The sequence below is a fragment of the Bombina bombina genome, chromosome 10, assembly GCF_027579735.1.
Source record: "Bombina bombina isolate aBomBom1 chromosome 10, aBomBom1.pri, whole genome shotgun sequence".
In the NCBI taxonomy this organism is placed as follows: domain Eukaryota; kingdom Metazoa; phylum Chordata; class Amphibia; order Anura; family Bombinatoridae; genus Bombina; species Bombina bombina.
Window position 1 is genome coordinate 4,966,207 of NC_069508.1, and position 26,549 is coordinate 4,992,755.

General features: G+C 46.2%; 1 protein-coding gene across 1 annotated transcript in view; it reads left to right on the forward strand.

The window, feature by feature from the left end:
* The window catches only part of LOC128641157 (putative ferric-chelate reductase 1), a 345,832-nt gene extending 327,219 nt beyond the window's left edge, over positions 1–18,613 (forward strand). Inside the window, exon 18 of the mRNA XM_053693724.1 lies at positions 18,232–18,613. Within this exon, the coding sequence (XP_053549699.1) occupies positions 18,232–18,321 (90 nt within the window). The 3' untranslated portion in view covers positions 18,322–18,613. The remainder of the gene's footprint in view (positions 1–18,231) is intronic.
* The last annotated feature ends 7,936 nt before the right edge of the window (positions 18,614–26,549 follow it).

The following is a 26,549-nucleotide window of genomic DNA, read 5'->3' on the forward strand; positions in this document are numbered from 1 at the left end:
CCTACACAAGCGGAGCTTAGCTGCACGCACAGACTTAGGGAGTTCTCGGCAACATCAAATGGGGGGAGGTGCCCCAGGAGCGCCTGCAGAGACTACCCTCCCCCTGGGCCAGCCGTCACTCTACCTCTAATGGCAAACCGGGGCGTGGTACAAACCGCCACAAGAGATAGCCCACAGGCACAGCTCTTGCCGCCACCCACATAATAATAATAATGTAATAATATAGCACGCCTCAAATTACCCAGGAACAGGTCGATGCCCCTCTCAGGGAGGTACACCCCATCACTCCTGTAGAGGCTTCTCCCAGCCGTTGTGATGTTCCCATGTTCCACAACAAACCCTACGGAATGCGCTAGGACAAAATCCTAACCTCCCTGTTCAGTTTCTTTCTGACCTGAAAGGCCACCCTGTGGGCTGCACATGGCACCACTCAATTCTGGGGATGCTATTGGCCACCCTATCTTAACATTGGGATCCATGTCTGGAAAGTGTACAAATCAGACTGAATCACCCCACTGGGCAGTTTGCACGGCAGGAGCCCCATATCACTACCATGTGCGTGAATGATCATAACTTGGGGTTTGTCCCACCTGTGCAATGCCCCGTGCAGCAACCCAGGCAGATCCTGCCAACTCAAACCCCTACGACCTAGCCACCTAACAGTGACCTAATGGGGGGGGACCCAGTTGTTGCCCGTCAGGGCTTGCGATCGCTCTCAGCTCCGCCCAGTGAATGTAGGAGTGACCCACGATCAGCAGTCTCAGTGGACCATCTCTTGGCCCTGTAAAGAAACAACAGTTAACTGGGAACATCGCAACATAAGAAAACAAAACATTCATATTGTTAATGGCCTAACATACAACATGTATCACTTAGACCTCCATCTCCCCAACGCCCTTAATGTGGTTGGCAGACTAACACAAACCTGCGGCAGCGGAAGACGCTCCAACCCTGAAGGAGTGGGGGCAATGACCCTTGGGTCAGGGCCCGCTTTCCATGCTGCCCAGCTCAGGCCTCTCCTGCATTGACATCTGGTCAACGGGGAACCGTCCTCGTGAACCAGAAATTGTAATGGACCCTCCGTATCGCGTCCATATAGGTCCTAAGCAACCTGACTGGGCAACAAAATGAGCCCACGTGGCGGGTTAAGACGTCCACCTCCTTTCCCTTCTTGTTCTGTCTTTGATCTGGAGAGGAAAATTAGATCAGATGACTCGTCGTTCTTGACATGAGGAGGCCTACAGACCCCAGGGGTTGTACCACCCTCAGTGCCCCGTGAAAAAACCAGCCCAAAGGCAGCGGAGAACGGGAACCCTTGTCGGCATGAGAACCCACCACAGGCACGGTTCGACACAGGAACCAATCTCCTGATGGTAACGGGCTCCCTAACATCCCTTGTTCTGGGCACCATACGCCCCCCAGTCCCTCAACACCTGCCTGACCAGGAAGGTTCTTGAAGAACCGAGAGGCCATAAATTTACAGAAGAAGGACACGGCAGTCAGCCGAGATCCGACTGACCCTCCAGAAAAACCCCATTACCTTTAAGCTTGTTGATCCGTCCCAAAGACCCCATTGGACAACACCTCAAGATGGCCGGCTCGTCCTATCACAGAAGGTGATCTATTTTGACCAATGCTTCACCTAAGCGGTCCAAGTAGAGAGGGCCAGCAAAGAACGGATCATGGCAATCAAAGATCACCCACCGGCGCTACCTGCCATAAATAATAGGAACAAACGACTCCGTTAATGTCCGCCTGAGGAGCCAACGCATAGAATGCTTTCCATTGAAACGAAAGAGCGCATCAGCAATTCTATTCTGTACACCGGGTGCAGACACTTCAGAACCAGCATGCGAGGGTACCGCACTACCGCGGGAGATCCCCACGAGAGCATGTTAACAGCAACATGACGCTCTTGTTATCCATCCAGAACACGACCTCCCGATCCCTTAGCTGCTCACGCTAAACCTCAAAGGAAATAATAATGGGGGGGGGGGGAGCTCTAACAGGGTAAACTTCTTAACAAGCCCCTCAGAACCCATGACCGAGGCCAGGGGACGGCACTCCAGTGACCGGACAAGAAGGACCCCCACCCGTGAGACCCTGCCGCATCAGTAACAACTGAATTACCATGTTGGAAGGAACAAACTTCGACCATGAGCAGATCTCATTAAAAATGGTTCCAGAAATGTCCCCATACTGCCAAGTCATCGAACATTTCTGCCATTACACAAACTCACTCGCTTGTGACCGCACAACGCCCTCCGAGCCGCCGAAGAAAATTTCTTCTTATAGGAATAATCCTACCGGCGAAATTCAGAAGAACCAACATGGTCTGGAGATCCTTCATGGAACCAACAAAGGACCCGATTTCCCGAACCTTACCAATCATACGGGCAATCGTATCTTGTAGCAAATGACACTGCATTAACGAAGAGTCAATCTTGATACCCAAAAAGGTAAGGCACATGCAAAGGCACTGGGCCTCACCCTCCGCCAGAGGGAGACCCATTCTGGTCAGCAAAAATCGAATCACTTTCATCAAGAAAGCACACACAGCGTATCCAGCATATCCAAACAGCAGGACATCGTCCAGGCAATGTGCCGGCCATCAAAACAGCAATCACTGAGATGGCCCAGTACAAGAAGCTCTGAAGGCTTCAAAATGAGCACATGATATAGAACAGCTCATAGGCAAGCTTTTGTCCACAAAATATTTGCCCTCACGCCAACATCCCAGGGTGTAAGGAGGAGGGATGAATGGAAAGCATCCGAAATGCTGATACCACATCCAGGTTTGCCCTCCATACCAGTGATAACGCGTCATCAAAGGACTGGTAGTAAACCGAACTGGCTCAGGGGAAATAGCGTTGCTGCCCGACCACCCTCTAGGGAAGGTAAGGTGCTGGATGAGCCGGGACTTACCCGGCTCCTTCTTAGGAACAACCCCAAGAGGAGAGAGGAACCAATCCTCGAATCGTAACCTCCACAAATGAGCCAGCCCTGCGGCCCAAAGCAATCTCCTTGTCCCTCCTTTTCCTCGCAACGCTAGGAAACTTGTATGCCGATTTCGTAGACCCTATACTACGAATCTGAAGGGGATAATGAATCCCTGACGGAGGCCGCCGCCTAGCAAGGCAGCCACCCTCCTATCCGAATTACGGCTACCAATTGCGGCTACCCTCAGTGGGGTGGCCACCCTTTCCGGCAGTGAAAGGTTTGAAACTGGAACTAGGCTGCTCTTGCGACCGGCCTGCATCGTGGGATCTGTTACACTCCAACCGGAGTGGCCACCCCGCGGTGCTTACTCACGTCGCAAAAACACTCGCCGGCCCTTTGGGGCAGAGCTTATTCTGGAACTGCGCAGGAAATACCTGTGGAACGCCGCTGAGAGCGCTAAGGTGCGCAATTGCCCTGGGACCCAGCAGAGACCTGCCCGGGCAAAAAATGATTTTTCGGGCACGAACTATGCCCCTAACCACAAATCTACGTCGCCAAATTCAGGAGGGGATTACCAACCATCTATCGCTGAACGCGACGCCATAATCCCGCTATGCCCGTTCCCGAAACCGCTCGCAAGCGGATTAGATGGCATCTTGATATTTGAGGATATTCAGAGCCCGATCGGGAAGTTTAGCGATGTAACACCGCCATTTCTTCCTGGTGATAGACCTTGGCCGAAAGTTCAAACCTATGCACATACTTACCCTCTCGAATGCGTCTAACAAATTCGGACTTCAGATGCTCGAGAAGGCCTAATGAGGGCTGCTTGTGCTCGTCCCCATACATGGCCGTTGTACGCCCATCTGTCGCCCCAGGGACAGCCACCCCCGCTGCGCAGGAGGTGTCTGCAAAGAACACAGGGTTCTAGCAAGAGAAACCAGGGGAGAGGGGGAGGACCCATGGCCTTACGCACCTTGACTACCCACGTCATCAATTTTATACATTCCCTTCTGCTCTTTAGCCTTCGACCCCAGGGGCCTATCACTCACTCAGACCCAAAATCATCCGAAGATGAACTAAAGCCCCTATGCCCAAAAGATAAAATGGTCTCACCAGTTCCAAGAGGGGCGCTGTACTCTTCCTTGCCACGAACACCTGGACTGTACTGCATCGGCACCCAAGCATTCTGTGGCTCCATGAGATACACCACTTCTTGCGATTCCATGCTCTCCAGCTCCCAGGGGCGCTGCACGGCAAAGGATCCAAGGAGACTGAAGGTTACTCCCGGCTGTGCTCCTCCTTGGCCTGAAATGAGAAATGCAAGAGAGGAGTACCACGGGGAGAGGACAAGGACCCCCCAGCCACAGTAGAATCTAGTCCCCCTCACCCAGAACATTGCGCAATGCGCCACACACTGTTCCATACACTCAGACATGCCACTCTCTTGTGATGCAGACACTGCATTCGCCACTACACCTGACTAGAGAAGCCCTGTTCTGTGCTATCTCCATGCTGAGCAGAAACTAAGAGAAAAAACACCTGGGCCCTTCCTGGCCGAAAAACGTTAATTGTTACCCCAAATGCATCCCACAGGGGAGGTACCCCAGGTGAACGCCTGCGTGCCCTATGTGATGGGCCTCTCATGCACTGCAGCATGACACGGCGTAATTCCTGCTAGGCCTCAATTGGCCGCTAACAGTCAGGCCTTGCGCCACTGACTGACTGCAAAGAAAAGGCTGACTATCTAAACAATCTTGTTAATAAACAAAAGAAACCCCCAGTCAGGCCTGCGGCCTGCTCATAAATGCCCATTCTCATCACCTGAACCACAGCTTCTGGCCTGCAAATTCTCCCATGCTTTCCACATCATACTCCCCAGGCATTGCAAGCAATTCATCTGCCAGCGAGCGCAGAGCCCCTGAGCCTCGCTGCGCGCCCCCCCCCCCCCAGCGGGCCTCGTCCCCCCCCCAGGCACTCCTCTCTTACCTGGGGACCCCGGAGGAGACGATCCCACCCGTTTGGCTACCGGATCTCAAATGGCGGTTCCGGAAGCGACGTCACCGGAAGTGACGTCACCGGAAGCGCCGAGACCGGAAGAGACGCCGTCAAATGATGGATGCCGCCGCCCGCATGGCCGAAGACTCGCCCGAAGCCATCCGACGACCAGGAGGAGGGGAAGAACCACCGAAAGTCGCGACCGCTAAAGGGAGACCGCCGACACAAGCCCTGCAAGAGCGCAACCGCTGCAGGCCTGGGCTTCGTGGACACCGTAACCGATGGCGGAGGTAAGTATGAATGCTCACACTCACTCCAGCCAACGATCCACCCTAGAGACGCGCATCAGGGGTATGTGAAATGATTAAGGGGAGGAGAAGAGGGTACCCGGCCCCCAGGCCCCAACCACTAACTGACCGGGAGGGAGAGAGGGGGAAGATGGGCCTACCTGGGAAATAATCTAACACCAATAGGACATACAGATCCCCCCCTGACTTCCCCATTAAATTACAGAGAAAAGGGGGGAAAGATCGGGGTACGACTCACCGGAGATGGTGGGACTCCGATCAGTAACTCCTCCAACACATCACTCTTCACAGGTGCTCTGGAAGACTTTGAAAAACAGCCCATGCTGCAGCAGACTGCTTAACCAGAGAATGAAGATGCTGTGATCCTGCAAGCTGTGAAGACAAGCTGGAAAGAGGGTTTGGGGCCTGTAGCTTGGCTTCTTAAAGGTGAGCCCTGTACCCACCCACAAAAATGCAACATTGTTGCCACTTCACAGCAGCTCACTCCTAAGGGCCTTAATTCTTATGTTCGTTCTGGGCTATGCTGCCCTCCACTGTCTTATACACACATGCACATATATACACACACATGCACATACAAGCATACATATACACACATGCACATACAAGCATACATATACACACATGCACATACAAGCATACATATACACACATGCACATACAAACATACATATACACACATGCACATACAAACATACATACACACACATGCACATACAAACATACATATACACACATGCACATACAAACATACATATACACACATGCACATACATACAAACATACATACACACATGCACATATATACACACATGCACATATATACACACATGCACATACAAACATACACACACACACATGCATGCACATACAAACATACATATACACACATGCACATACAAGCATACATATACACACATGCACATACAAGCATACATATACACACATGCACATACAAGCATACATATACACACATGCACATACAAACATACATATACACACATGCACATACAAGCATACATATACACACATGCACATACAAGCATACATATACACACATGCACATACAAGCATACATATACACACATGCACATACAAGCATACATATACACACATGCACATACAAGCATACATATACACACATGCACATACAAGCATACATATACACACATGCACATACAAGCATACATATACACACATGCACATACAAACATACATATACACACATGCACATACAAACATACATACACACATGCACATACAAACATACATATACACACATGCACATACAAACATACATATACACACATGCACATACAAACATACATATACACACATGCACATACATACAAACATACATACACACATGCACATATATACACACATGCACATATATACACACATGCACATACAAACATACACACACACACATGCATGCACATACAAACATACATATACACACATGCACATACAAGCATACATATACACACATGCACATACAAGCATACATATACACACATGCACATACAAACATACATATACACACATGCACATACAAACATACATATACACACATGCACATACAAACATACATATACACACATGCACATACAAACATACATATACACACATGCACATACATACAAACATACATACACACATGCACATATATACACACATGCACATATATACACACATGCACATACAAACATACACACACACACATGCATGCACATACAAACATACATATACACACATGCACATACAAGCATACATATACACACATGCACATACAAGCATACATATACACACATGCACATACAAGCATACATATACACACATGCACATACAAACATACATATACACACATGCACATACAAGCATACATATACACACATGCACATACAAGCATACATATACACACATGCACATACAAGCATACATATACACACATGCACATACAAGCATACATATACACACATGCACATACAAGCATACATATACACACATGCACATACAAACATACATATACACACATGCACATACAAGCATACATATACACACATGCACATACAAGCATACATATACACACATGCACATACAAGCATACATATACACACATGCACATACAAACATACATATACACACATGCACATACAAACATACATATACACACATGCACATACAAACATACATATACACACATGCACATACAAACATACATATACATACACGCACACACATACGCAAGCACACATATACACGCACACATATACACACACACATACACAAGCACACACAAACATACACACACACACATACACATATATATACACATGTACATACAAACAAACATACATATACACACATGCACATACAAGCACACATATACACAAGCACACACAAACATACACACACACACATATATATACACATGCACATACAAACATACATATACACACAAGCACATACAAGCATATATATATACACACATGCACAAGCTCTTCCCTCCTGACCTGCGCGCTGCCTGGGGACAGCTCAACAGGAGCCGGGGACATTTCCGGGACATAATTTTTCCAGGGACAGTCTCCACAATCCGGGGACTGTCCCCTAAAATCGAGGCCGTCTGGTCACCCTATCATAAGAAATGTGTTGCAGACCTGGTAGAGGTTGACCAGTGTGATCCATGGAGATGAAGGAGGGTTAATCTCATAAAGTATTAACTTCCATATCTCTTACATCAAGAGTTAATACTTATTATAATGAAATCAGCAATATTAAATGTGATAATAGAAGATGCGTTACTTGTAATTTTATAGAACACAATACTAAAGAATGTATTTCTTCTGTTATAGGACAAATGTATACTATAAAATAATCCCATAAAGTGTAGAATAATCTTCCATTCCCTGCTTCCTACACCCTGGTGGTATGTGGGGGGCGTAGTTTGTCACTGCTGGATGTCTCTTGGGCTTGTGCAGAGCTTTGGAGGCGGGGTTATAATAACGCCCCTCACAGGCTAAATAGACACAGTGCGTGCAAAAGCACTGACTGGTCTGTGCATGGACATGCGCTTCTGCATGCTACAGAATACAGCCTCTTGCATTATAGATCTAACAAAAAAACATTTGATCTAACCTGATCTAACGTATATCTACTAAATTCAATAAAATTTGGTCCAGATTTCAGTTGAGGGGGGCTAACCCGGGGATCACCCCTCCCCCGCACACAAAATAGGATTGTGAATACCGCCGCTTGCGTGATAGATCTAATGAAAAAACAGTTGATCTAACCTGATCTAACGTATATCTACTAAATTCAATAAAATGTGGTCCAGATTTTAGTTGGGGGGGGGGGGTTAACCCAGTGATCACCCCTCCCCGCACACAAACTAGGATTGTGAATACCGGCGCTTGTGTGACAGATCTAACGAAAAAAACATTTGATCTAACCTGATCTAACGTATATCTATCAAATTCAATAAAATTTGGTCCAGATTTCAGTTGAGGGGGGCTAACCCGGGGATCACCCCTCCCCCGCACACAAAATAGGATTGTTTTTGTTTTTTTTAATCCTTTATTTATAAACCAATAGTGTACAATATATATAATTTGGGAACAATTACAGCATGATCACCTCGCAGGGTAAAATAACAATAGAACATAATATAATATCTCTTCCCTACCTTTTACCCAAATAATAACTACAAATCTGCCTTTGTTTATCCGAACACAGATATCTGTAAGTAACCTAAATCAACATCATCATAGATAACATAAATCGTTGTCTTACGGACCATTTCTAATTTTCCAGTTTAACTAGCCATTTTCCTATTATTTATAAATCTATGACTGTAAATAGCCAATATACCAAACATAACTCAAATATAAAACAAAACATATCTCATACATCATCTGTGGATATAATTTACTTAACAATTAGGCCGAGAACTAGTACACTCATTGGAATAGTTTTCGAGTAGAATAACGAATACTTAGACAAACAACAAAACAAACCAAAACAGACAAAAAAAAAAAAAGTGTAAAAAAAAAATGAAAAAGCCCACTACTTCTTCTTCCATCTCCTTCCCACCCCTCTATTGCAACATAGTCATGGTCGACTCCGAAGCAGATAGTGTTATGCTTAATGACCAAAACAATTCCTATAAGCTACCGTCGAACCCAAAAGAGACAGTATTTGCTTCTGTATAGTAGGTGAATATAGATTCATTTTAGGTTTCCAATTTGAAATAAATTCCTTGGCTCTATCTTGAAATAGAAATACCGTATTATGTAACTCAAACACAAGTTGCTGAAGAAGCATATTACGAAAATGAGAAAATCTGGGTGAGGATCTATCTTTCCATTTTTTGAATATCAAAATTCTAACTGTCATAATTATCGTATTTAATATCTTGATATTCTTAGGTTTTGCCTCAATTAGGTTCAAATGTATCAAAAAAATTGCATAATAAGGTTGAATTTTAACGCTATCGTGAAACCGTCTATTATACCAATGACTAACTTTGTTCCACAGTTGATTAATTTTAGGGCAAAAAAATATAAAGGAAGTTATGCTGTGAATATCACTATTTTAATTTGTATGGCAATAAAATTACCCTTTTAAGCTCTTAAGCCTGTGGCCCCGACTCGCCTCTTTTTCAATTTTGGCTGAGGATTTTATGCAGACTTACAGAGGTCTGCTGGCGGTTAGCGGGGAGCTCCACAATTGGATGCTGTGCTAAGGAAGGAGCCGAGTAGATTGGTCACGCCTGGTTGTGACGAAGGATTGCAGGAGGGTTCAGACAAGGAAGACAGACCGAGACCGGGAGACTATGCAGCAATTGCAAACACCGGAGGACAAAGGTACTGTGCATACTTTAATTTGATACACTGCCCTCGTATATCCATTGGATTCTGGATCTGCAGTTTAGTTTGAGCGCTATATTGGGACTTTCTGTTTGTATATGAAGTTATAATGACCACCCTTTTAAACATTCAGACCATATTGATTACTTGGGTATTACCCTTCTGTGGCAAACCTAGCCACTTCAGGACTATAATGTAAGAAAGGTTGTCTATAGAATGTATTGTGTGCTATGTAGATGTGACAGACCCTTCTGTCAGGACTGAAGGAGTTAACTGTCTTTAGCTTTAAGAAGCTAATTTTCTAAATACAAGTTGCTGGCTCCAGCCATAATTTAATTAGTGAGGAGAATTCCATTGTTTGATCACCTTCAGAGAGAAAACGCCTAAGTGATAAGAAGAGCCAAACGTGTCTGGTGTTTAAGTTGTTATCTGCCTAAGTAAAGTAATGTACAACATTCTTTCAACCCCCCTTCTGGGGGGTCTGACCTGCATAAATACTGGGCATATGAGCCTTAATAAAGACATTCTGTTTTAAACCTGAAAACTGGCTGGGTTGTGAATTGCTGATTCCCTATGCAGGACATTGTTCCCTGGTGTTAACCTTTGGTATCCTGTTGGTACCGTTACAATTGGTGGCAAGCGACGGAATGAACCTTATCGCCCAGAAGAGCAACTACACAAGCCAGTAACCTCAGGAAGAGGGGGATTACTACAATACTGACTAAGATGGAAGGAGTACCAGGGACCGAAGTGAATGGAGATGGATTATTCTAAGCTAAAGAGACAAACGTAAAAGGAACTGCTAGAAGCCAGGGGAAAGATAGGCAGCAGCAAACCCAAGGCTATATTAATTGCCGAGCTGATGGAGGGAGACAGAGCTCGCAGCGCTACGCCTCCAGCAGCCATGGAGGAGACCCTATACCAGAGGGAAATGAGGACCAGGCTGGAATTTTTACCCCAACCTGTACCACGGGATATGCTATCCGTGGTAATGGCAGATGTGCAGGAGTACGTGATGGCACACAGTCCGCGGAATGCATCCTCCCGAGCAGAATCCATTTTGGACGCACTCAGCAACCCAGTAAGACCCAAAATCCCATACCATGCATTTAAAATGTTTTGTGAGGAGAAGGATGAGATTGATGGGTATTTACAGGATTTTGAGAGACTGTGCGAGTTACATGATTTGGAGCAGTCCGTATGGGTGCCGGTGCTAGCAGGCAAGCTAGCCGGTAGGGCAGCGGAAGCGTATCGCGCTGTACCCAGGGAGGACAGCAAGGATTACGCTAAAGTGAAGAGAGCGATCTTGGAAAGATATGCCATTACCCCAGAGGCATACCGGCGCAAGTTTAGAGGCCTGCACAAGCCAGAAAGAGATTCACATGCAGAGTGGGCCCACAAGCTGGATCAAGCATCTCAAGGGTGGATACAGGCCAGCCAAGCTACCACCATGGAAGAATTGCGACAACTGATGCTGTTGGAGCAATTCTTTAACGGCTTGTCCCCAGAAGCCCAAGAATGGGTGAGAGATCGAAAAACCCTCACCTTAACCGAAGCAGCCAGATTAGCAGACCAGCATTTTGATGCCAGGAGGCACCATGGACTACAGCCTAACACCCCCACAGCGGCACCTTTTCGCCCAGCCCCAGGGAATCCACCACCCCCCTCACGATACAACAGACGGGCGAATATACAATGCCACACCTGCAAGCAGTGGGGACATATGGCACGTGAGTGCACCCAAAATCGGAGCAGACAAGCTTGGAACCAGGTCAGACAGAACCTGGCCCCAAGGGCGGCTGCTCACCATTACCAAACGGAGCCAGCCGCTCATGAGGTGTTGAGCACCCAAGCCGAGGAACCCCTGGGAATTCTGCATGAGGTGATGTCGGTCCAGGGACTTCGGGATTCGGGAGCTACTTTAACCCTGATAGCTCCCCATTTGGTGCCGGATACAGCACCCACTGGCGGATCCGTGGCAGTACGAGGGGCAGGGGGAGCAGTATACCGATTGCCCACTGCTAGAGTGGAGTACAGATCCCCAGTCACCCCAGCAGCTACCAGTTACCAACCCCCGGCGCACCGCTATACCACACGGCCTCCGGCCACGAACTACCCTCAGAGAGGCCGTTTCAATTTGCGGGGCTACTCACAACCTATTCGGTGCTTTGGATGTAAGCAAATAGGGCACAAAAGACCAGAGTGTCCCCTAAACGCAGCGAATCAAGCACAGTCCTGGAGAAGACCCGCTGGCGGAATCCCACATAATCCTCAGCCTGTGGCCCGCTACGTAGAGGCGCCAGAATGCTGGGGCAGCCTACATGAAGCAGACCCCGTGCAAGCTGCCCACCGGAATAACCGGCAACGGGTTAAAGTGAATGGGAAGGAGGTCAGTTGTCTACGGGATACTGGTGCTACCATGACCTTGCTTCAAGAGAACTTGGTGCCTGAGAAACAGCACACTGGAGACACTGTGGCTGTGAGGGTAGCAGGGGGCACTGTGTTCCGCCTACCTGTTGCCAGGGTACATTTGGATTGGGGAGTGGGCGCTAGACCTGTGAATGTGGGGGTCAAGAAGGACTTACCTGCTGATGTTCTCCTTGGAAATGACTTGGCCCCCCTTGTTTCTGCCTATGCTCCCATGGGTCCCGCTGATGTTAACCCTGTGACTACCCAAAGCCCAGTCCCTCCGGGAAGAGGTACATTTTAACCGTGGTGTGGGCCCTCAAAAAGTTGCAGCCGTACCTGTATGGACAACCTTTTTCCTTACTCACAGATCACAACCCGTTGGTGTGGCTGAACCGTGTGGCCGGGGACAATGCCAGGCTGCTGCGCTGGAGTTTGGCGCTGCAGCCCTTCGACTTTACAATCCATTACCGCCCAGGGAAACAAAACGGTAACGCCGACGGGTTGTCCAGACAAACTGAACTTGAAAAGTGATCTGTGAGTACTTCCCCGGACATCCCCAAGCCGATCCGTTGGGATCAGACTGTGTATGCCGGCTTGGTTCTGGGGGAGCATTGTGGCAAACCTAGCCACTTCAGGACTATAATGTAAGAAAGGTTGTCTATAGAATGTATTGTGTGCTATGTAGATGTGACAGACCCTTCTGTCAGGACTGAAGGAGTTAACTGTCTTTAGCTTTAAGAAGCTAATTTTCTAAATACAAGTTGCTGGCTCCAGCCATAATTTAATTAGTGAGGAGAATTCCATTGTTTGATCACCTTCAGAGAGAAAACGCCTAAGTGATAAGAAGAGCCAAACGTGTCTGGTGTTTAAGTTGTTATCTGCCTAAGTAAAGTAATGTACAACATTCTTTCAACCCCCCTTCTGGGGGGTCTGACCTGCATAAATACTGGGCATATGAGCCTTAATAAAGACATTCTGTTTTAAACCTGAAAACTGGCTGGGTTGTGAATTGCTGATTCCCTATGCAGGACATTGTTCCCTGGTGTTAACCCTTGGTATCCTGTTGGTACCGTTACACCTTCATAAAAATCCAAAGCAGTGGTACATTCTTAATTTTATACCGGTATTCGAAAAAGCGATTTCAGATTTGAGGAATTGGGCTTCATTCCCTCTGTCATTATTGGCCCGAGTCAACTTAGTTAAGACAATCATCTTTCCTCGGATACTTTACTTATTACAGAATCTTCCTCTATTTATACCTGTTCAGGAAATTTGTAAGTTCTACGCGGCATGTTCACTATTTTTATGGAAAGGTCGCAAGGAGCGTATATCAATAGCGAAATTATGTCAAAGAAGGAGGAATGGCGGACTGGCCTTACCTGATATAAGACTTTATAATCTGACCGCTTTAGCTAAGATAGCTATGGGGTGGCTGAGTGGTTCAAATAAGGTCTCTTCTAATGAGATAGATAGTATAATTATCGCTCCCTTTTCGTTAAAAGCAGCTTTACACTGTCCAGTTAAAAAACTTCTGTCAAACATTTCTAATCTTTTATCATTTAAAAATATTATTATTGCATGGCAAAAAATTTGTGGTATATTAGAACTAGATTATAGATTTTCAGCTCTTCTGCCTATTCAAGGTAACCCCAAGTTTATTCCAGGAATTCAAGATCCTATATATCGGGATTGGGCTCAAAGAGGTCTTGAATATATTTATTAGCTTATGTCTACCTCGGGACATATGCTTTCCTTTACAGACACATTGAATGTATTTGAAATTCCTAGATATAGTCTTTTTGCCTATTTACAAACACGAAATTATATTACCTCACAAGACTGGACTAGCCATATTGATACGCGATGGTCTGAGATATATGATTGTATTAAAAAAGCGGCTGCTGGTAAATTTACAATTTCTCTTTTATACAATAGTATGCTAGCCAAACAGGGCCAAATTTTTTCTCAAAATCTGGTCTCATTACTTTCCGCGGTTTGAACTTGCTAATATTGTACAGAGCTTTTCTATGTTAGAGAAATTGAACATTTCAATTACTTGGGAAGAATCGCATACAAAATTATTACATAATACATACTTAACTCCACTTATAATGTCAACATTTTCTCCTTTAATACAACAGTGTTGCCCAAAGTGTCATCTATTAAATGCAGATATCTTGCACATGTTTTTTTTTTTGCCCTAAAATAGGATTGTTAATACTGCCGCTTGCGTGATAGATCTAATGAAAAAAACATTTGATCTAACCTGATCTAACATATATCTATAAAATTCAATAAAATTTGGTCCAGATTTCAGTTGAGGGGGGCTAACCCAGGGATCACCCCTCCCCGCACACAAAATAGGATTGTTAATACCGCCGCTTGCGTGATAGATCCAACGAAAAAAACAGTTGATCTAACCTGATCTAACGTATATCTATCAAAATCAATAAAATTTGGTCCAGATTGCAGTTGAGGGGGGGCTAGCCCCCGTCATTAAAAATGCAATATCTCAGTAATTAGACTAGATCTAACAAAACTTTTGGCTGATCAAACCTGATCTAACGTGGAGCTATCATAATCAATAACATTTTGTCAAAATTTTTGTTGAAGGGGGGCTGGCTATGGGTTAGCCCCCCCCTGAAAAAGATTGTTAATATTTCATATTTTAGAGTAGATCTAACGAAAAAAAAACAGTTCATCTAACCTGATCTAACAAAGATCTAACAAATGGAATGATCATTTGTTAAAAATTTGAATATGGGGGGGCTAACCCGGGTGAGCTGAGATCACATGGGTCTGTCAGTGTGTGTGTGAGATCACATAGGTCTCTCAGGGTGTGTGTGAGATCACATAGGTCTCTCAGGGTGTGTGTGAGATCACATGGGTCTCTCAGGGTGTGTGTGAGATCACATGGGTCTCTCAGGGTATGTGTGAGATCACATGGGTCTCTCAGGGTGTGTGTGAGATCACATGGGTCTCTCAGGGTGTGTGTGAGATCACATGGGTCTCTCAGGGTGTGTGTGAGATCACATGGGTCTCTCAGGGTGTGTGTGAGATCACATGGGTCTCTCAGGGTGTGTGTGAGATCACATAGGTCTCTCAGGGTGTGTGTGAGATCACATGGGTTTTTAAGGATGTGTGTGAGATCACATGGGTCTCTCAGGGTGTGTGTGAGATCACATAGGTCTCTCAGGGTGTGTGTGAGATCACAAGGATCTGTCAGGGTGTGTGTGAGATCACAAGGATCTGTCGGGGTGTGTGTGAGATCACAAGGATCTGTCAGTGTGTGTGTGACATCACATGGGTCTCTCAGGGTGTGTGTGAGATCACAAGTGTCTGTCAGGGTGTGTGTGTGAGATCACAAGGGTCTGTCAGGGTGTGTGTGTGAGATCACAAGGGTCTGTCAGGGTGTGTGTGTGAGATCACAAGGGTCTGTCAGGGTGTGTGTGAGATCACAAGGGTCTGTCAGTGTGTGTGTGAGATCACATGGGTCTCTCAGGGTGTGTGTGAGATCTCATGGGTCTCTCAGGGTGTGTGTGAGATCACATGGGTCTGTCAGGGTGTGTGTGAGATCACATGGGTCTGTCAGGGTGTGTGTGAGATCACATGGGTCTCTCAGGGTGTGTGTGAGATCACATGGGTCTCTCAGGGTGTGTGTGAGATCACATGGGTCTCTCAGGGTGTGTGTGAGATCACATGGGTCTCTCAGGGTGTGTGTGAGATCACATGGGTCTCTCAGGGTGTGTGTAAGATCACATGGGTCTCTCAGGGTGTGTGTGAGATCACAAGGGTCTGTCAGTCAGTGAGTATGTGAGATCACAAGGGTCTGTCAGTGTGTTTGTGAGATCACAAGGGTCTGTCGGTCAGTGAGTGTGTGAGATCACATGGGTCTGTCGGTCAGTGAGTGTGTGAGATCACAAGGGTCTGTCAGGGTGTTTGTGAGATCACAAGGGTCTGTCAGGGTGTGTGTGAGATCACAAGGGTCTGTCAGGGTGTGTGTGAGATCACAAGGATCTGTCAGGGTGTGTGTGAGATCACAAGGGTCTGTCAGGGTGTGTGTGAGATCACAAGGATCTGTCAGGGTGTGTGTGAGATCACAAGGGTCTGTCAGGGTGTGTGTGAGATCACAAGGATCTGTCAGGGTGTGTGTGAGATCACAAGGGTTTGTCAGGGTGTGTGTGAGATCACAAGGATCTGTCAGGGTGTGTGTGAGATCACAAGGGTTTGTCAGGGTGTGTGTGAGATCACAAGGATCTGTCAGGGTGTGTGTGAGATCACAAGGGTTTGTCAGGGTGTGTGTGAGATCACAAGGATCTGTCAGGGTGTGTGTGAGATCACAAGGGTTTGTCAGGGTGTGTGTGAGATCACAAGGATCTGTCAGGGTGTGTGTGAGATCACAAGGATCTGTCAGGGTGTGTGTGAGATCACAAGGGTTTGTCAGGGTGTGTGTGAGATCACAAGGATCTGTCAGGGTGTGTGTGAGATCACAAGGATCTGTCAGGGTGTGTGTGAGATCCCAAGAGTCTGTCGGTCAGTGTGTTTGTGAGATCACAAGGGTCTGTCAGTGTGTGTGTGAGATCACAAGGGTTTGTCAGGGTGTGTGTGAGATCCCAAGAGTCTGTCGGTCAGTGAGTGTGTGAGATCACAAGGGTCTGTCAGTGTGTGTGTGAGATCCCAAGAGTCTGTCGGTCAGTGAGTGTGTGAGATCACAAGGGTCTGTCAGTGTGTTTGTGAGATCACAAGGGTCTGTCAGTGTGTGTGTGAGATCACAAGGGTTTGTCAGGGTGTGTGTGAGATCCCAAGAGTCTGTCGGTCAGTGAGTGTGTGAGATCACAAGGGTCTGTCAGTGTGTTTGTGAGATCACAAGGGTCTGTCGGTCAGTGAGTGTGTGAGATCACAAGGGTCTGTCAGTGTGTTTGTGAGATCACAAGGGTCTGTCAGGGTGTGTGTGAGATCACAAGGGTCTGTCGGTCAGTGAGTGTGTGAGATCACAAGGGTCTGTCAGTGTGTTTGTGAGATCACAAGGGTCTGTCAGGGTGTGTGTGAGATCACAAGGATCTGTCAGGGTGTGTGTGAGATCACAAGGATCTGTCAGGGTGTGTGTGAGATCACAAGGATCTGTCAGGGTGTGTGTGAGATCACAAGGGTTTGTCAGGGTGTGTGTGAGATCACAAGGATCTGTCAGGGTGTGTGTGAGATCCCAAGAGTCTGTCGGTCAGTGAGTGTGTGAGATCACAAGGGTCTGTCAGGGTGTGTGTGAGATCACAAGGGTCTGTCAGGGTGTGTGTGAGATCACAAGGGTCTGTCAGGGTGTGTGTGAGATCACAAGGGTCTGTCAGGGTGTGTGTGAGATCACAAGGGTCTGTCAGGGTGTGTGTGAGATCACAAGGGTCTGTCAGGGTGTGTGTGAGATCACAAGGGTCTGTCAGGGTGTGTGTGAGATCACAAGGGTCTGTCGGTCAGTGAGTGTGTGAGATCACAAGGGTCTGTCAGTGTGTTTGTGAGATCACAAGGGTCTGTCAGGGTGTGTGTGAGATCAAAAGGGTGTGTCAGTGTGTGTGTGAGATCAGAAGGGTCTGTCGGTCAGTGAGTGTGTGAGATCACAAGGGTCTGTCAGTGTGTGTGTGAGATCAGAAGGGTCTGTCAGTGTGTTTCTTGAGATCACAAGGGTCTCTCTTCTCACTGTTTGCTTATTATTTCCTCAGGTACGACATGAAGTTTTTCTGCTGATTATCTACCTATGTGGGAATCTGACGTTCCTTGTGGCACTGCTTGTCGGTATTGGAAGCTCATAGGACTCAGCCGGCCGCAGAAGATTGTTCAGCATCCATTTCCTTCAAGGCAATGAAGCCCATATCTGAGCTGCCAGTGCACAGCCTCCATTTTCGTGTCTGTTTTATTGCTGAGCTGTCAGTTAAATTATAAACGTGCTGAGAGGCATTAAATCATAAATGACTTATTGACGCTAACTAGACAGAATTCAGCATATGGTATTTACAAATGATTCTACTGATTAGAGCAATATAAACAAATTGTATATTCTTACCCTTAGACTTTTTTAATAAATCCAGATTTTAATGTTTGTTATTCACGTTCTCTTAATGAAAAATCTCCCAAAAACGTTGTCCTGGAGCCCAGAAACAGTGATTCACTAAAGCTGTGAACCCAGAGAGACTGATACCAGAAATATACAGAACCCAGGGAGAGACTCAGATCTAGGAGAAACTGAAAGCCCAAATGTACACAGAACCCAGAGGTGCACAGAACCCAGAGAGACTCAGAACCCAGAGGTACACAGAACCCAGAGAGACTTAGAACCCAAAGAGACTCAAAACCCAGAGAGACTTAGAACCCAGAGAGACTTAGAACCCAAAGAGACTCAAAACCCAGAGAGACACAGAACCCAAAGAGACTTAGAACCCAGAGAGACACAGAAACCAGAGAGACTTAGAACCAAAAGAGACTCAAAACCCAGAGAGACACAGAACCCAAAGAGACTTAGAACCCAGAGAGACACAGAAACCAGAGAGACTTAGAACCAAAAGAGACTCAAAACCCAGAGAGACACAGAACCCAAAGAGACTTAGAACCCAGAGAGACACAGAACCCAGAGAGACTTAGAACCCAAAGAGCCTCAAAACCCAGAGAGACACAGAACCCAGAGAGACACAGAACCCAGAGAGACACAGAACCCAGATGTGCACTGAACCCAGAGAGACTTAGAACCCAGAGGTGCACAGAACCAATAGAGACTTAGAACCAAGAGAGACACAGAACCCAGAGAGACTTAAAACCTAGAGGTGCACAGAACCAAGAGAGACACAGAACCCAGAGGTGCACAGAACCCAGATAGACTCATAGGACAGAACCCAGAGAGACTTAGAACCCAGAGAGACTCAGAACCTGGAGAGACTCATAGGACAGAACCCAGAGGGACTCAGAACCCAGAGGGACTCAGAACCCAGAGAGACTCAGAACCCAGAGGGACTTATAACCCAGATGTGCACAGAACCCAGAGAGATTTAGAACCCAGATAGACACAGAACCCAGAGGTACACAGGACCCAGAGGTGCACAGAACTCAGACTCATAGCACAGAGGTGCACAGAACCCAAAGAGACACAGAACCCAGAGACACTTAGAACCCAGAGGTGCACAGAACCCAGACAGACTTAAAACCCAGAGAGACTTGGAACCGTCTCTCTCAGAGCCCAGAGAGACTCAGAACCCAGATGTGCACAAAACCCAGAAAGATTCAGAACCCATCGAGACTCAGAACCCAGAGAGACTCAAAGCCCAAATGTACACATAACCCACAGACTTAGAACCCAGAGGTGCACAGAACCCATAGAGACTTAGAACCAGAGGTGTACAGAACCCAGAGAGACTTAGAGCCTAGATGTGCATAGAACCCAGAGAGACTTAGAACCCAGAGAGACTTAGAATGCAGAGGTGCACAGAACCCAGAGGTACTTAGAACCCAGATATGCACAGAACCCAGAGAGACTCAGAACCCATAGATACTCAGAGCCCAGAGAGACTCAGAACCCAGATGTGCACAGAACCCAGAGACACTCAGAACCCAGAGGTGCACAGAACCCAAAGAGACTTAGAACCCAGAGGTGCACAGAACCCAAAGAAACCTAGAACCCAGAGGTGCACAGAACCCAAAGAGACTTAGAACCCAGAGGTGCACAGAACCCAGAGAGACTCAGAGCCTAGAGTGACTCAGAACCCATAGAGACTCAGAGCCCAGATGTGCACAGAACCCAGAGAGATTCAGAACCCAAAGAGACTCAGAACCCAGAGAGACTCAGAGCCCAAATGTGCACATAACCCAGAGAGACTCAGAGCCCAAATGTGCACATAACCCAGAGAGACATAGAACCCAGAGGTGCACAGAACCCAGATGTACTTAGAACCCAGAGGTGCACAGAACCCATAGAGACATAGGCCCCTATTTACTAAAGGTCTTGCGGACCTGATCCGACACTGCGGATCAGGTCCGCAAGACCTTGCTGAATGCGGAGAGCAATACGCTCTCTGTATTCAGCATTGAACCAGCAGCTCACAAGAGCTGCTGGTGCAACACCGCCCCCTGTAGACTCGGGAGGGAGCTGTCAATCAACCCGATTATACTCGATCAGGTTGATTTCTGGCGATTCCTGTCCGCCTGCTCAGAGCAGATGGACAGCGTTATGGAGCAGCGGTCTTTGTGGCCGCTGCTTCATAACTGCTGTTTCTGGCGAGTCTGAAGACTCACCAGAAACACGGGCCGCCAAGCTCCTTTCGGAGCTTGATAGATAGGCCCCTAAGAACGCAGAGGTGCACAGAACGCAGAGAGACTCAGAACCCAGAGAGACCCAGAAGACAGATGTACACAGAACCCAGAGAGACTCAGGACCCAGAGAAACTCAGAGCCCAGATGTGCACAGAACCCAGAGAGATTCAGAACCCATCGAGACTCAGAACCCATAGAGACTCAGAGCCCAGATGTGCACAGAACCCAGAGAGACTTTGAACCCAGATGTGCACAGAACCCAGAGAGACTTAGAACCCAGAGGTGCACAGAACCCAGAGAGAATTAGAACCCAGAGGTGCACAGAACCCAGAGAGAATTAGAACCCAGAGGTGCACAGAACCCAGAGAGACTTAGAACCCAGAGGTGCACAGAACCCAGAGAGAATTAGAACCCAGAGGGGCACAGAACCCAGAGAGACTTAGAACCCAGAGAGACTTAGAACCCAGAGAGACTTAGAACCCAGAGAGACACAGAACCCAGAGAGAATTAGAACCCAGAGAGACTTAAAACCCAGATGTGCACAGAACCCAGAGAGACTCAGAGCATAGATGTGCACAGAACCCAGAGAGATTCAGAACCCATCGAGACTCAGAACCCATAGAGACTCAGAGCCCAGATGTGCACAGAACCCAGAGAGACTTTGAACCCAGATGTGCACAGAACCCAGAGAGACTTAGAACCCAGAGGTGCACAGAACCCAGAGAGAATTAGAACCCAGAGGTGCACAGAACCCAGAGAGAATTAGAACCCAGAGGTGCACAGAACCCTGAGAGACTTAGAACCCAGAGGTGCACAGAACCCAGAGAGAATTAGAACCCAGAGGGGCACAGAACCCAGAGAGACTTAGAACCCAGAGAGACACAGAACCCAGAGAGAATTAGAACCCAGAGAGACTTAAAACCCAGATGTGCACAGAACCCAGAGAGACTTAGAACCCAGAGAGGCACAGAACCCAGAGGTACACAGATCCCTGAGAGACATAGAACCAAGAGATTTAGAACCCAGAAAGACACAGAACCCGGAGAGAATTAGAACCCAGAGGTGCACAGAACCCAGAGAGAGTAAGAACCCAAAGGTGCACAGAACCCAGAGAGACTAAGAACCCAGAGGTGCACAGAACCCAGAGAGACTTAGAACCCAGAGGTGCACAGAACCCAGAAAGACTTAGAGCCCAGAGAGGCTTAGAATGCAGAGGTGCACAGAACCCAGAGGTGCACAGAACCCAGAGAGACTTTGAACCCAGAGGTGCACCGAACCCAGAGAGACTTTGAACCCAGAGGTGCACAGAACCCAGAGAGACTTTGAACCCAGAGGTGCACAGAACCCAGAGAGACTTTGAACCCAGAGGTGCACAGAACCCAAAGAGACTTTGAACCCAGAGGTGCACAGAACCCAAAGAGACTTAGAACCCAGAGGTGCACAGAACCAAAAGAGACTCAGAGCCTAGAGAGACTCAGAAACCATAGAGACTCAGAGCCCAGATGTGCACAGAACCCAAAGAGACTTAGAACCCAGAGAGACTTAAAACCCAGATGTGCACAGAACCCAGAGAGACACAGAACCCAGAGAGAATTAGAACCCAGAGAGACTTAAAACCCAGATGTGCACAGAACCCAGAGAGACTTAGAACCCAGAGAGACTTAAAACCCAGATGTGCACAGAACCCAGAGAGACTTAGAACCCAGAGAGACTTAGAACCCAGAGAGACACAGAACCCAGAGAGAATTAGAACCCAGAGAGACTTAAAACCCAGATGTGCACAGAACCCAGAGAGACACAGAACCCAGAGGTGCACAGAACCCAGAGGTACACAGAACCCAGAGAGACATAGAACCAAGAGATTTAGAACCCAGAAATACACAGAACCCAGAGAGACTTAGAACCCAGAGGTGCACAGAACCCAGAGAGAGTAAGAACCCAGAGGTGCACAGAACCCAGAGATACTAAGAACCCAGAGGTGCACAGAACCCAGAGAGACTTAGGACCCAGAGGTGCACAGAACCCAGAAAGACTTAGAGCCCAGAGAGGCTTAGAATGCAGAGGTGCAAAGAACCCAGAGGTGCACAGAACCCAGAGAGACTTAGAACCCAAAGGTGCACAGAACCCAGAGAGACTTAGAATGCAGAGGTGCACAGAACCCAGAGACAGAACCCAGAGGTGCACAGAAGCCAAGGTGCACAGAACCCAGAGAGACTTAGAACCCAGAGGTGCACAGAACTCAGAGGTACACAGAACCCAGAGAGACTAAGGCCTAGATTTAGAGTTCGGCGGTAGCCGTGAAAACCAGCGTTAGAGGCTCCTAACGCTGGTTTTGGCCGCCCGCTGGTATTTGGAGTCAGTGATTAAAGGGTCTAACGCTCACTTTTCAGCCGCGACTTTTCCATACCGCAGATCCCCTTACGTCAATTGCGTATCCTATCTTTTCAATGGGATCTTTCTAACGCCGGTATTTAGAGTCGTTTCTGAAGTGAGCGTTAGAGCTCTAACGACAAAACTCCAGGCGCCTGAAAATAGCAGGAGTTAAGAGCTTTCTGGGCTAACGCTAACGCCGGTTCCTAACTACTGTACCCTAAAGTACACTAACACCCATAAACTACCTATGTACCCCTAAACCGAGCTCCCCCCACATCGCCGCCACTCGATTAAATTTTTTTAACCCCTAATCTGCCGACCGCCACCTACGTTATACTTATGTACCCCTAATCTGCTGCCCCTAACCCCGCCGACCCCTGTATTACATTTATTAACCCCTAACCTGCCCCCCACAACGTCGCCGCCAGCTACTTAAAATAATTAACCCCTAATCTTCCGACCGCAAAGCGCCGCCACCTACGTTATCCCTATGTACCCCTAATCTGCTGCCCCTAACACCGCCGACCCCTATATTATATTTATTAACCCCTAATTGCCCCCCTCAACGTCGCCGACACCTGCCTACACTTATTAACCCCTAATCTGCCCTCCCTAACATCGCCGACACCTAACTTCAATTATTAACCCCTAATCTGCCGACCGGAGCTCATCGCTACTATAATAAATGGATTAACCCCTAAAGCTAAGTCTAACCCTAACACTAACACCCCCCTAACTTAAATATAATTTACATCTAACGAAATTAATTAACTCTTATTAAATAAATTATTCCTATTTAAAGCTAAATACTTACCTGTAAAATAAATCCTAATATAGCTACAATATAAATTATAATTATATTATAGCTATTTTAGGATTAATATTTATTTTACAGGCAACTTTGTAATTATTTTAACCAGGTACAATATCTATTAAATAGTTAATAACTATTTAATAGTTACCTAGTTAAAATAATAACAAATTTACCTGTAAAATAAATCCTAACCTAAGATATAATTAAACCTAACACTACCCTATCAATAAATTAATTAAATAAACTACCTACAATTAACCTAACACTACACTATCAATAAATAAATTAAATACAATTGCTACAAATAACTACAATTACATAAACTAACTAAAGTACAAAAAATAAAAAAGAACTAAGTTACAAAAAATAAAAAAATATTTACAAACATAAGAAAATTATTACAACAATTTTAAACTAATTATACCTACTCTAAGCCCCCTAATAAAATAACAAAGCCCCCCAAAATAATAAATGCCCTACCCTATTCTAAATTTAAAAAGTTAAAAGCTCTTTTACCTTACCAGCCCTGAACAGGGCCCTTTGCGGGGCATGCCCCAAGAATTTCAGCTCTTTTGCCTGTAAAAAAACACATACAATACCCCCCCCCCAACATTACAACCCACCACCCACATACCCCTAATCTAACCCAAACCCCCCTTAAATAAACCTAACACTAAGCCCCTGAAGATCTTCCTACCTTGTCTTCACCATCCAGGTATCACCGATCCGTCCTGGCTCCAACATCTTCATCCAACCCAAGCGGGGGTTGGCGATCCATCATCCGGTGGCTGAAGAGGTCCAGAAGAGGCTCCAAAGTCTTCCTCCTATCCGGCAAGAAGAGGACATCCGGACCGGCAAACATCTTCTCCAAGCGGCATCTTCGATCTTCTTCCATCCGGTGCGGAGCGGGTCCATCTTGAAGCAGGCGACGCGGATCCATCCTCTTCTTCCGTTGTCTCCCGACGAATGACGGTTCCTTTAAGGGACGTCATCCAAGATGGCGTCCCTTGAATTCCGATTGGCTGATAGGATTCTATCAGCCAATCGGAATTAAGGTAGGAATATTCTGATCGGAACAGCCAATAGAATGCGAGCTCAATCTGATTGGCTGATTGGATCAGCCAATCGGATTGAACTTGATTCTGATTGGCTGATTCCATCAGCCAATCAGAAAATTCCTACCTTAATTCCGATTGGCTGATAGAATCCTATCAGCCAATCGGAATTCGAGGGACGCCATCTTGGATGACGTCCCTTAAAGGAACAGTCATTCGTCGTTCAGTCGTCGGGCCGGATGGATGTTCCGCGCTGGAGGTCTTCAGGATCCTGCCGCTTCGCTCCGGATGGAAGACCATAGAAGATGCCGCCTGGATGAAGACTTCAATCGGATGGAAGATCCTCTTCTGCCCCGCTTGGATGAAGACTTTGACCGGATCATGGACCTCTTCAGCCCCCCGCTTGGGCTTGGATCAGGACATCGGAGGAGCTCTTCAGGACGGATCGGTGAACCTGGATGGTGAAGACAAGGTAGGAAGATCTTCAGGGGCTTAGTGTTAGGTTTATTTAAGGGGGGTTTGGGTTAGATTAGGAGTATGTGGGTGGTGGGTTGTAATGTTGGGGGGGGGGGTATTGTATGTTTTTTTTTACAGGCAAAAGAGCTGAAATTCTTGGGGCATGCCCCGCAAAGGGCCCTGTTCAGGGCTGGTAAGGTAAAAGAGCTTTTAACTTTTTTAATTTAGAATAGGGTAGGGAATTTTTTATTTTGGGGGGCTTTGTTATTTTATTAGGGGGCTTAGAGTAGGTGTAATTAGTTTAAAATTGTTGTAATATTTTTCTTATGTTTGTAAATATTTTTTTATTTTTTGTAACTTAGTTCTTTTTTATTTTTTGTACTTTAGCTAGTTTATTTAATTGTATTTATTTGTAGGAATTGTGTTTAATTAATTTATTGATAGTGTAGTGTTAGGTTAATTGTAGGTAATTGTAGGTAGTTTATTTAATTAATTTATTGATAGGGTAGTGTTAGGTTTAATTATATCTTAGGTTAGGATTTTTTTTTTTTTTTTAAGTTTAAATTTTTATTGAGGAATAAAAAAAAAAACAATTACAGAGTAGATGGAAATTTGCCATACTAACATAGAAGTAAGATGAAATACAAGGAAGAGTGCACAGATATATGTAGGTATAATGCTCACCACACACAAGAAAAGATAAGATATGGATATATTGTCATACCTTCGTGAGAGTTAAAAATAGGCAAATCTAATAAAATCCTCACTTTTTATAATTATATATACCTCCTAATGCACGAGTAGGCCACTTTTGGACCTTCTTGTAGATTAATGTTCTTTGATGGAGGGAAGGTAGTTTGGTCTATACCCACTTTTGGGCTTGGAATATGTAAACAAGATTGTATACAATAATAAGAACAGCTTAGTGTCGCTAGTAATGTGCAAAGACATCATTGGAACAGTATATCAAATATAAACCTGAACTGGAATAATACAAGACTGAAAAAGGCATGACTTAATGAGTGCACCTAAACCCACCATTATT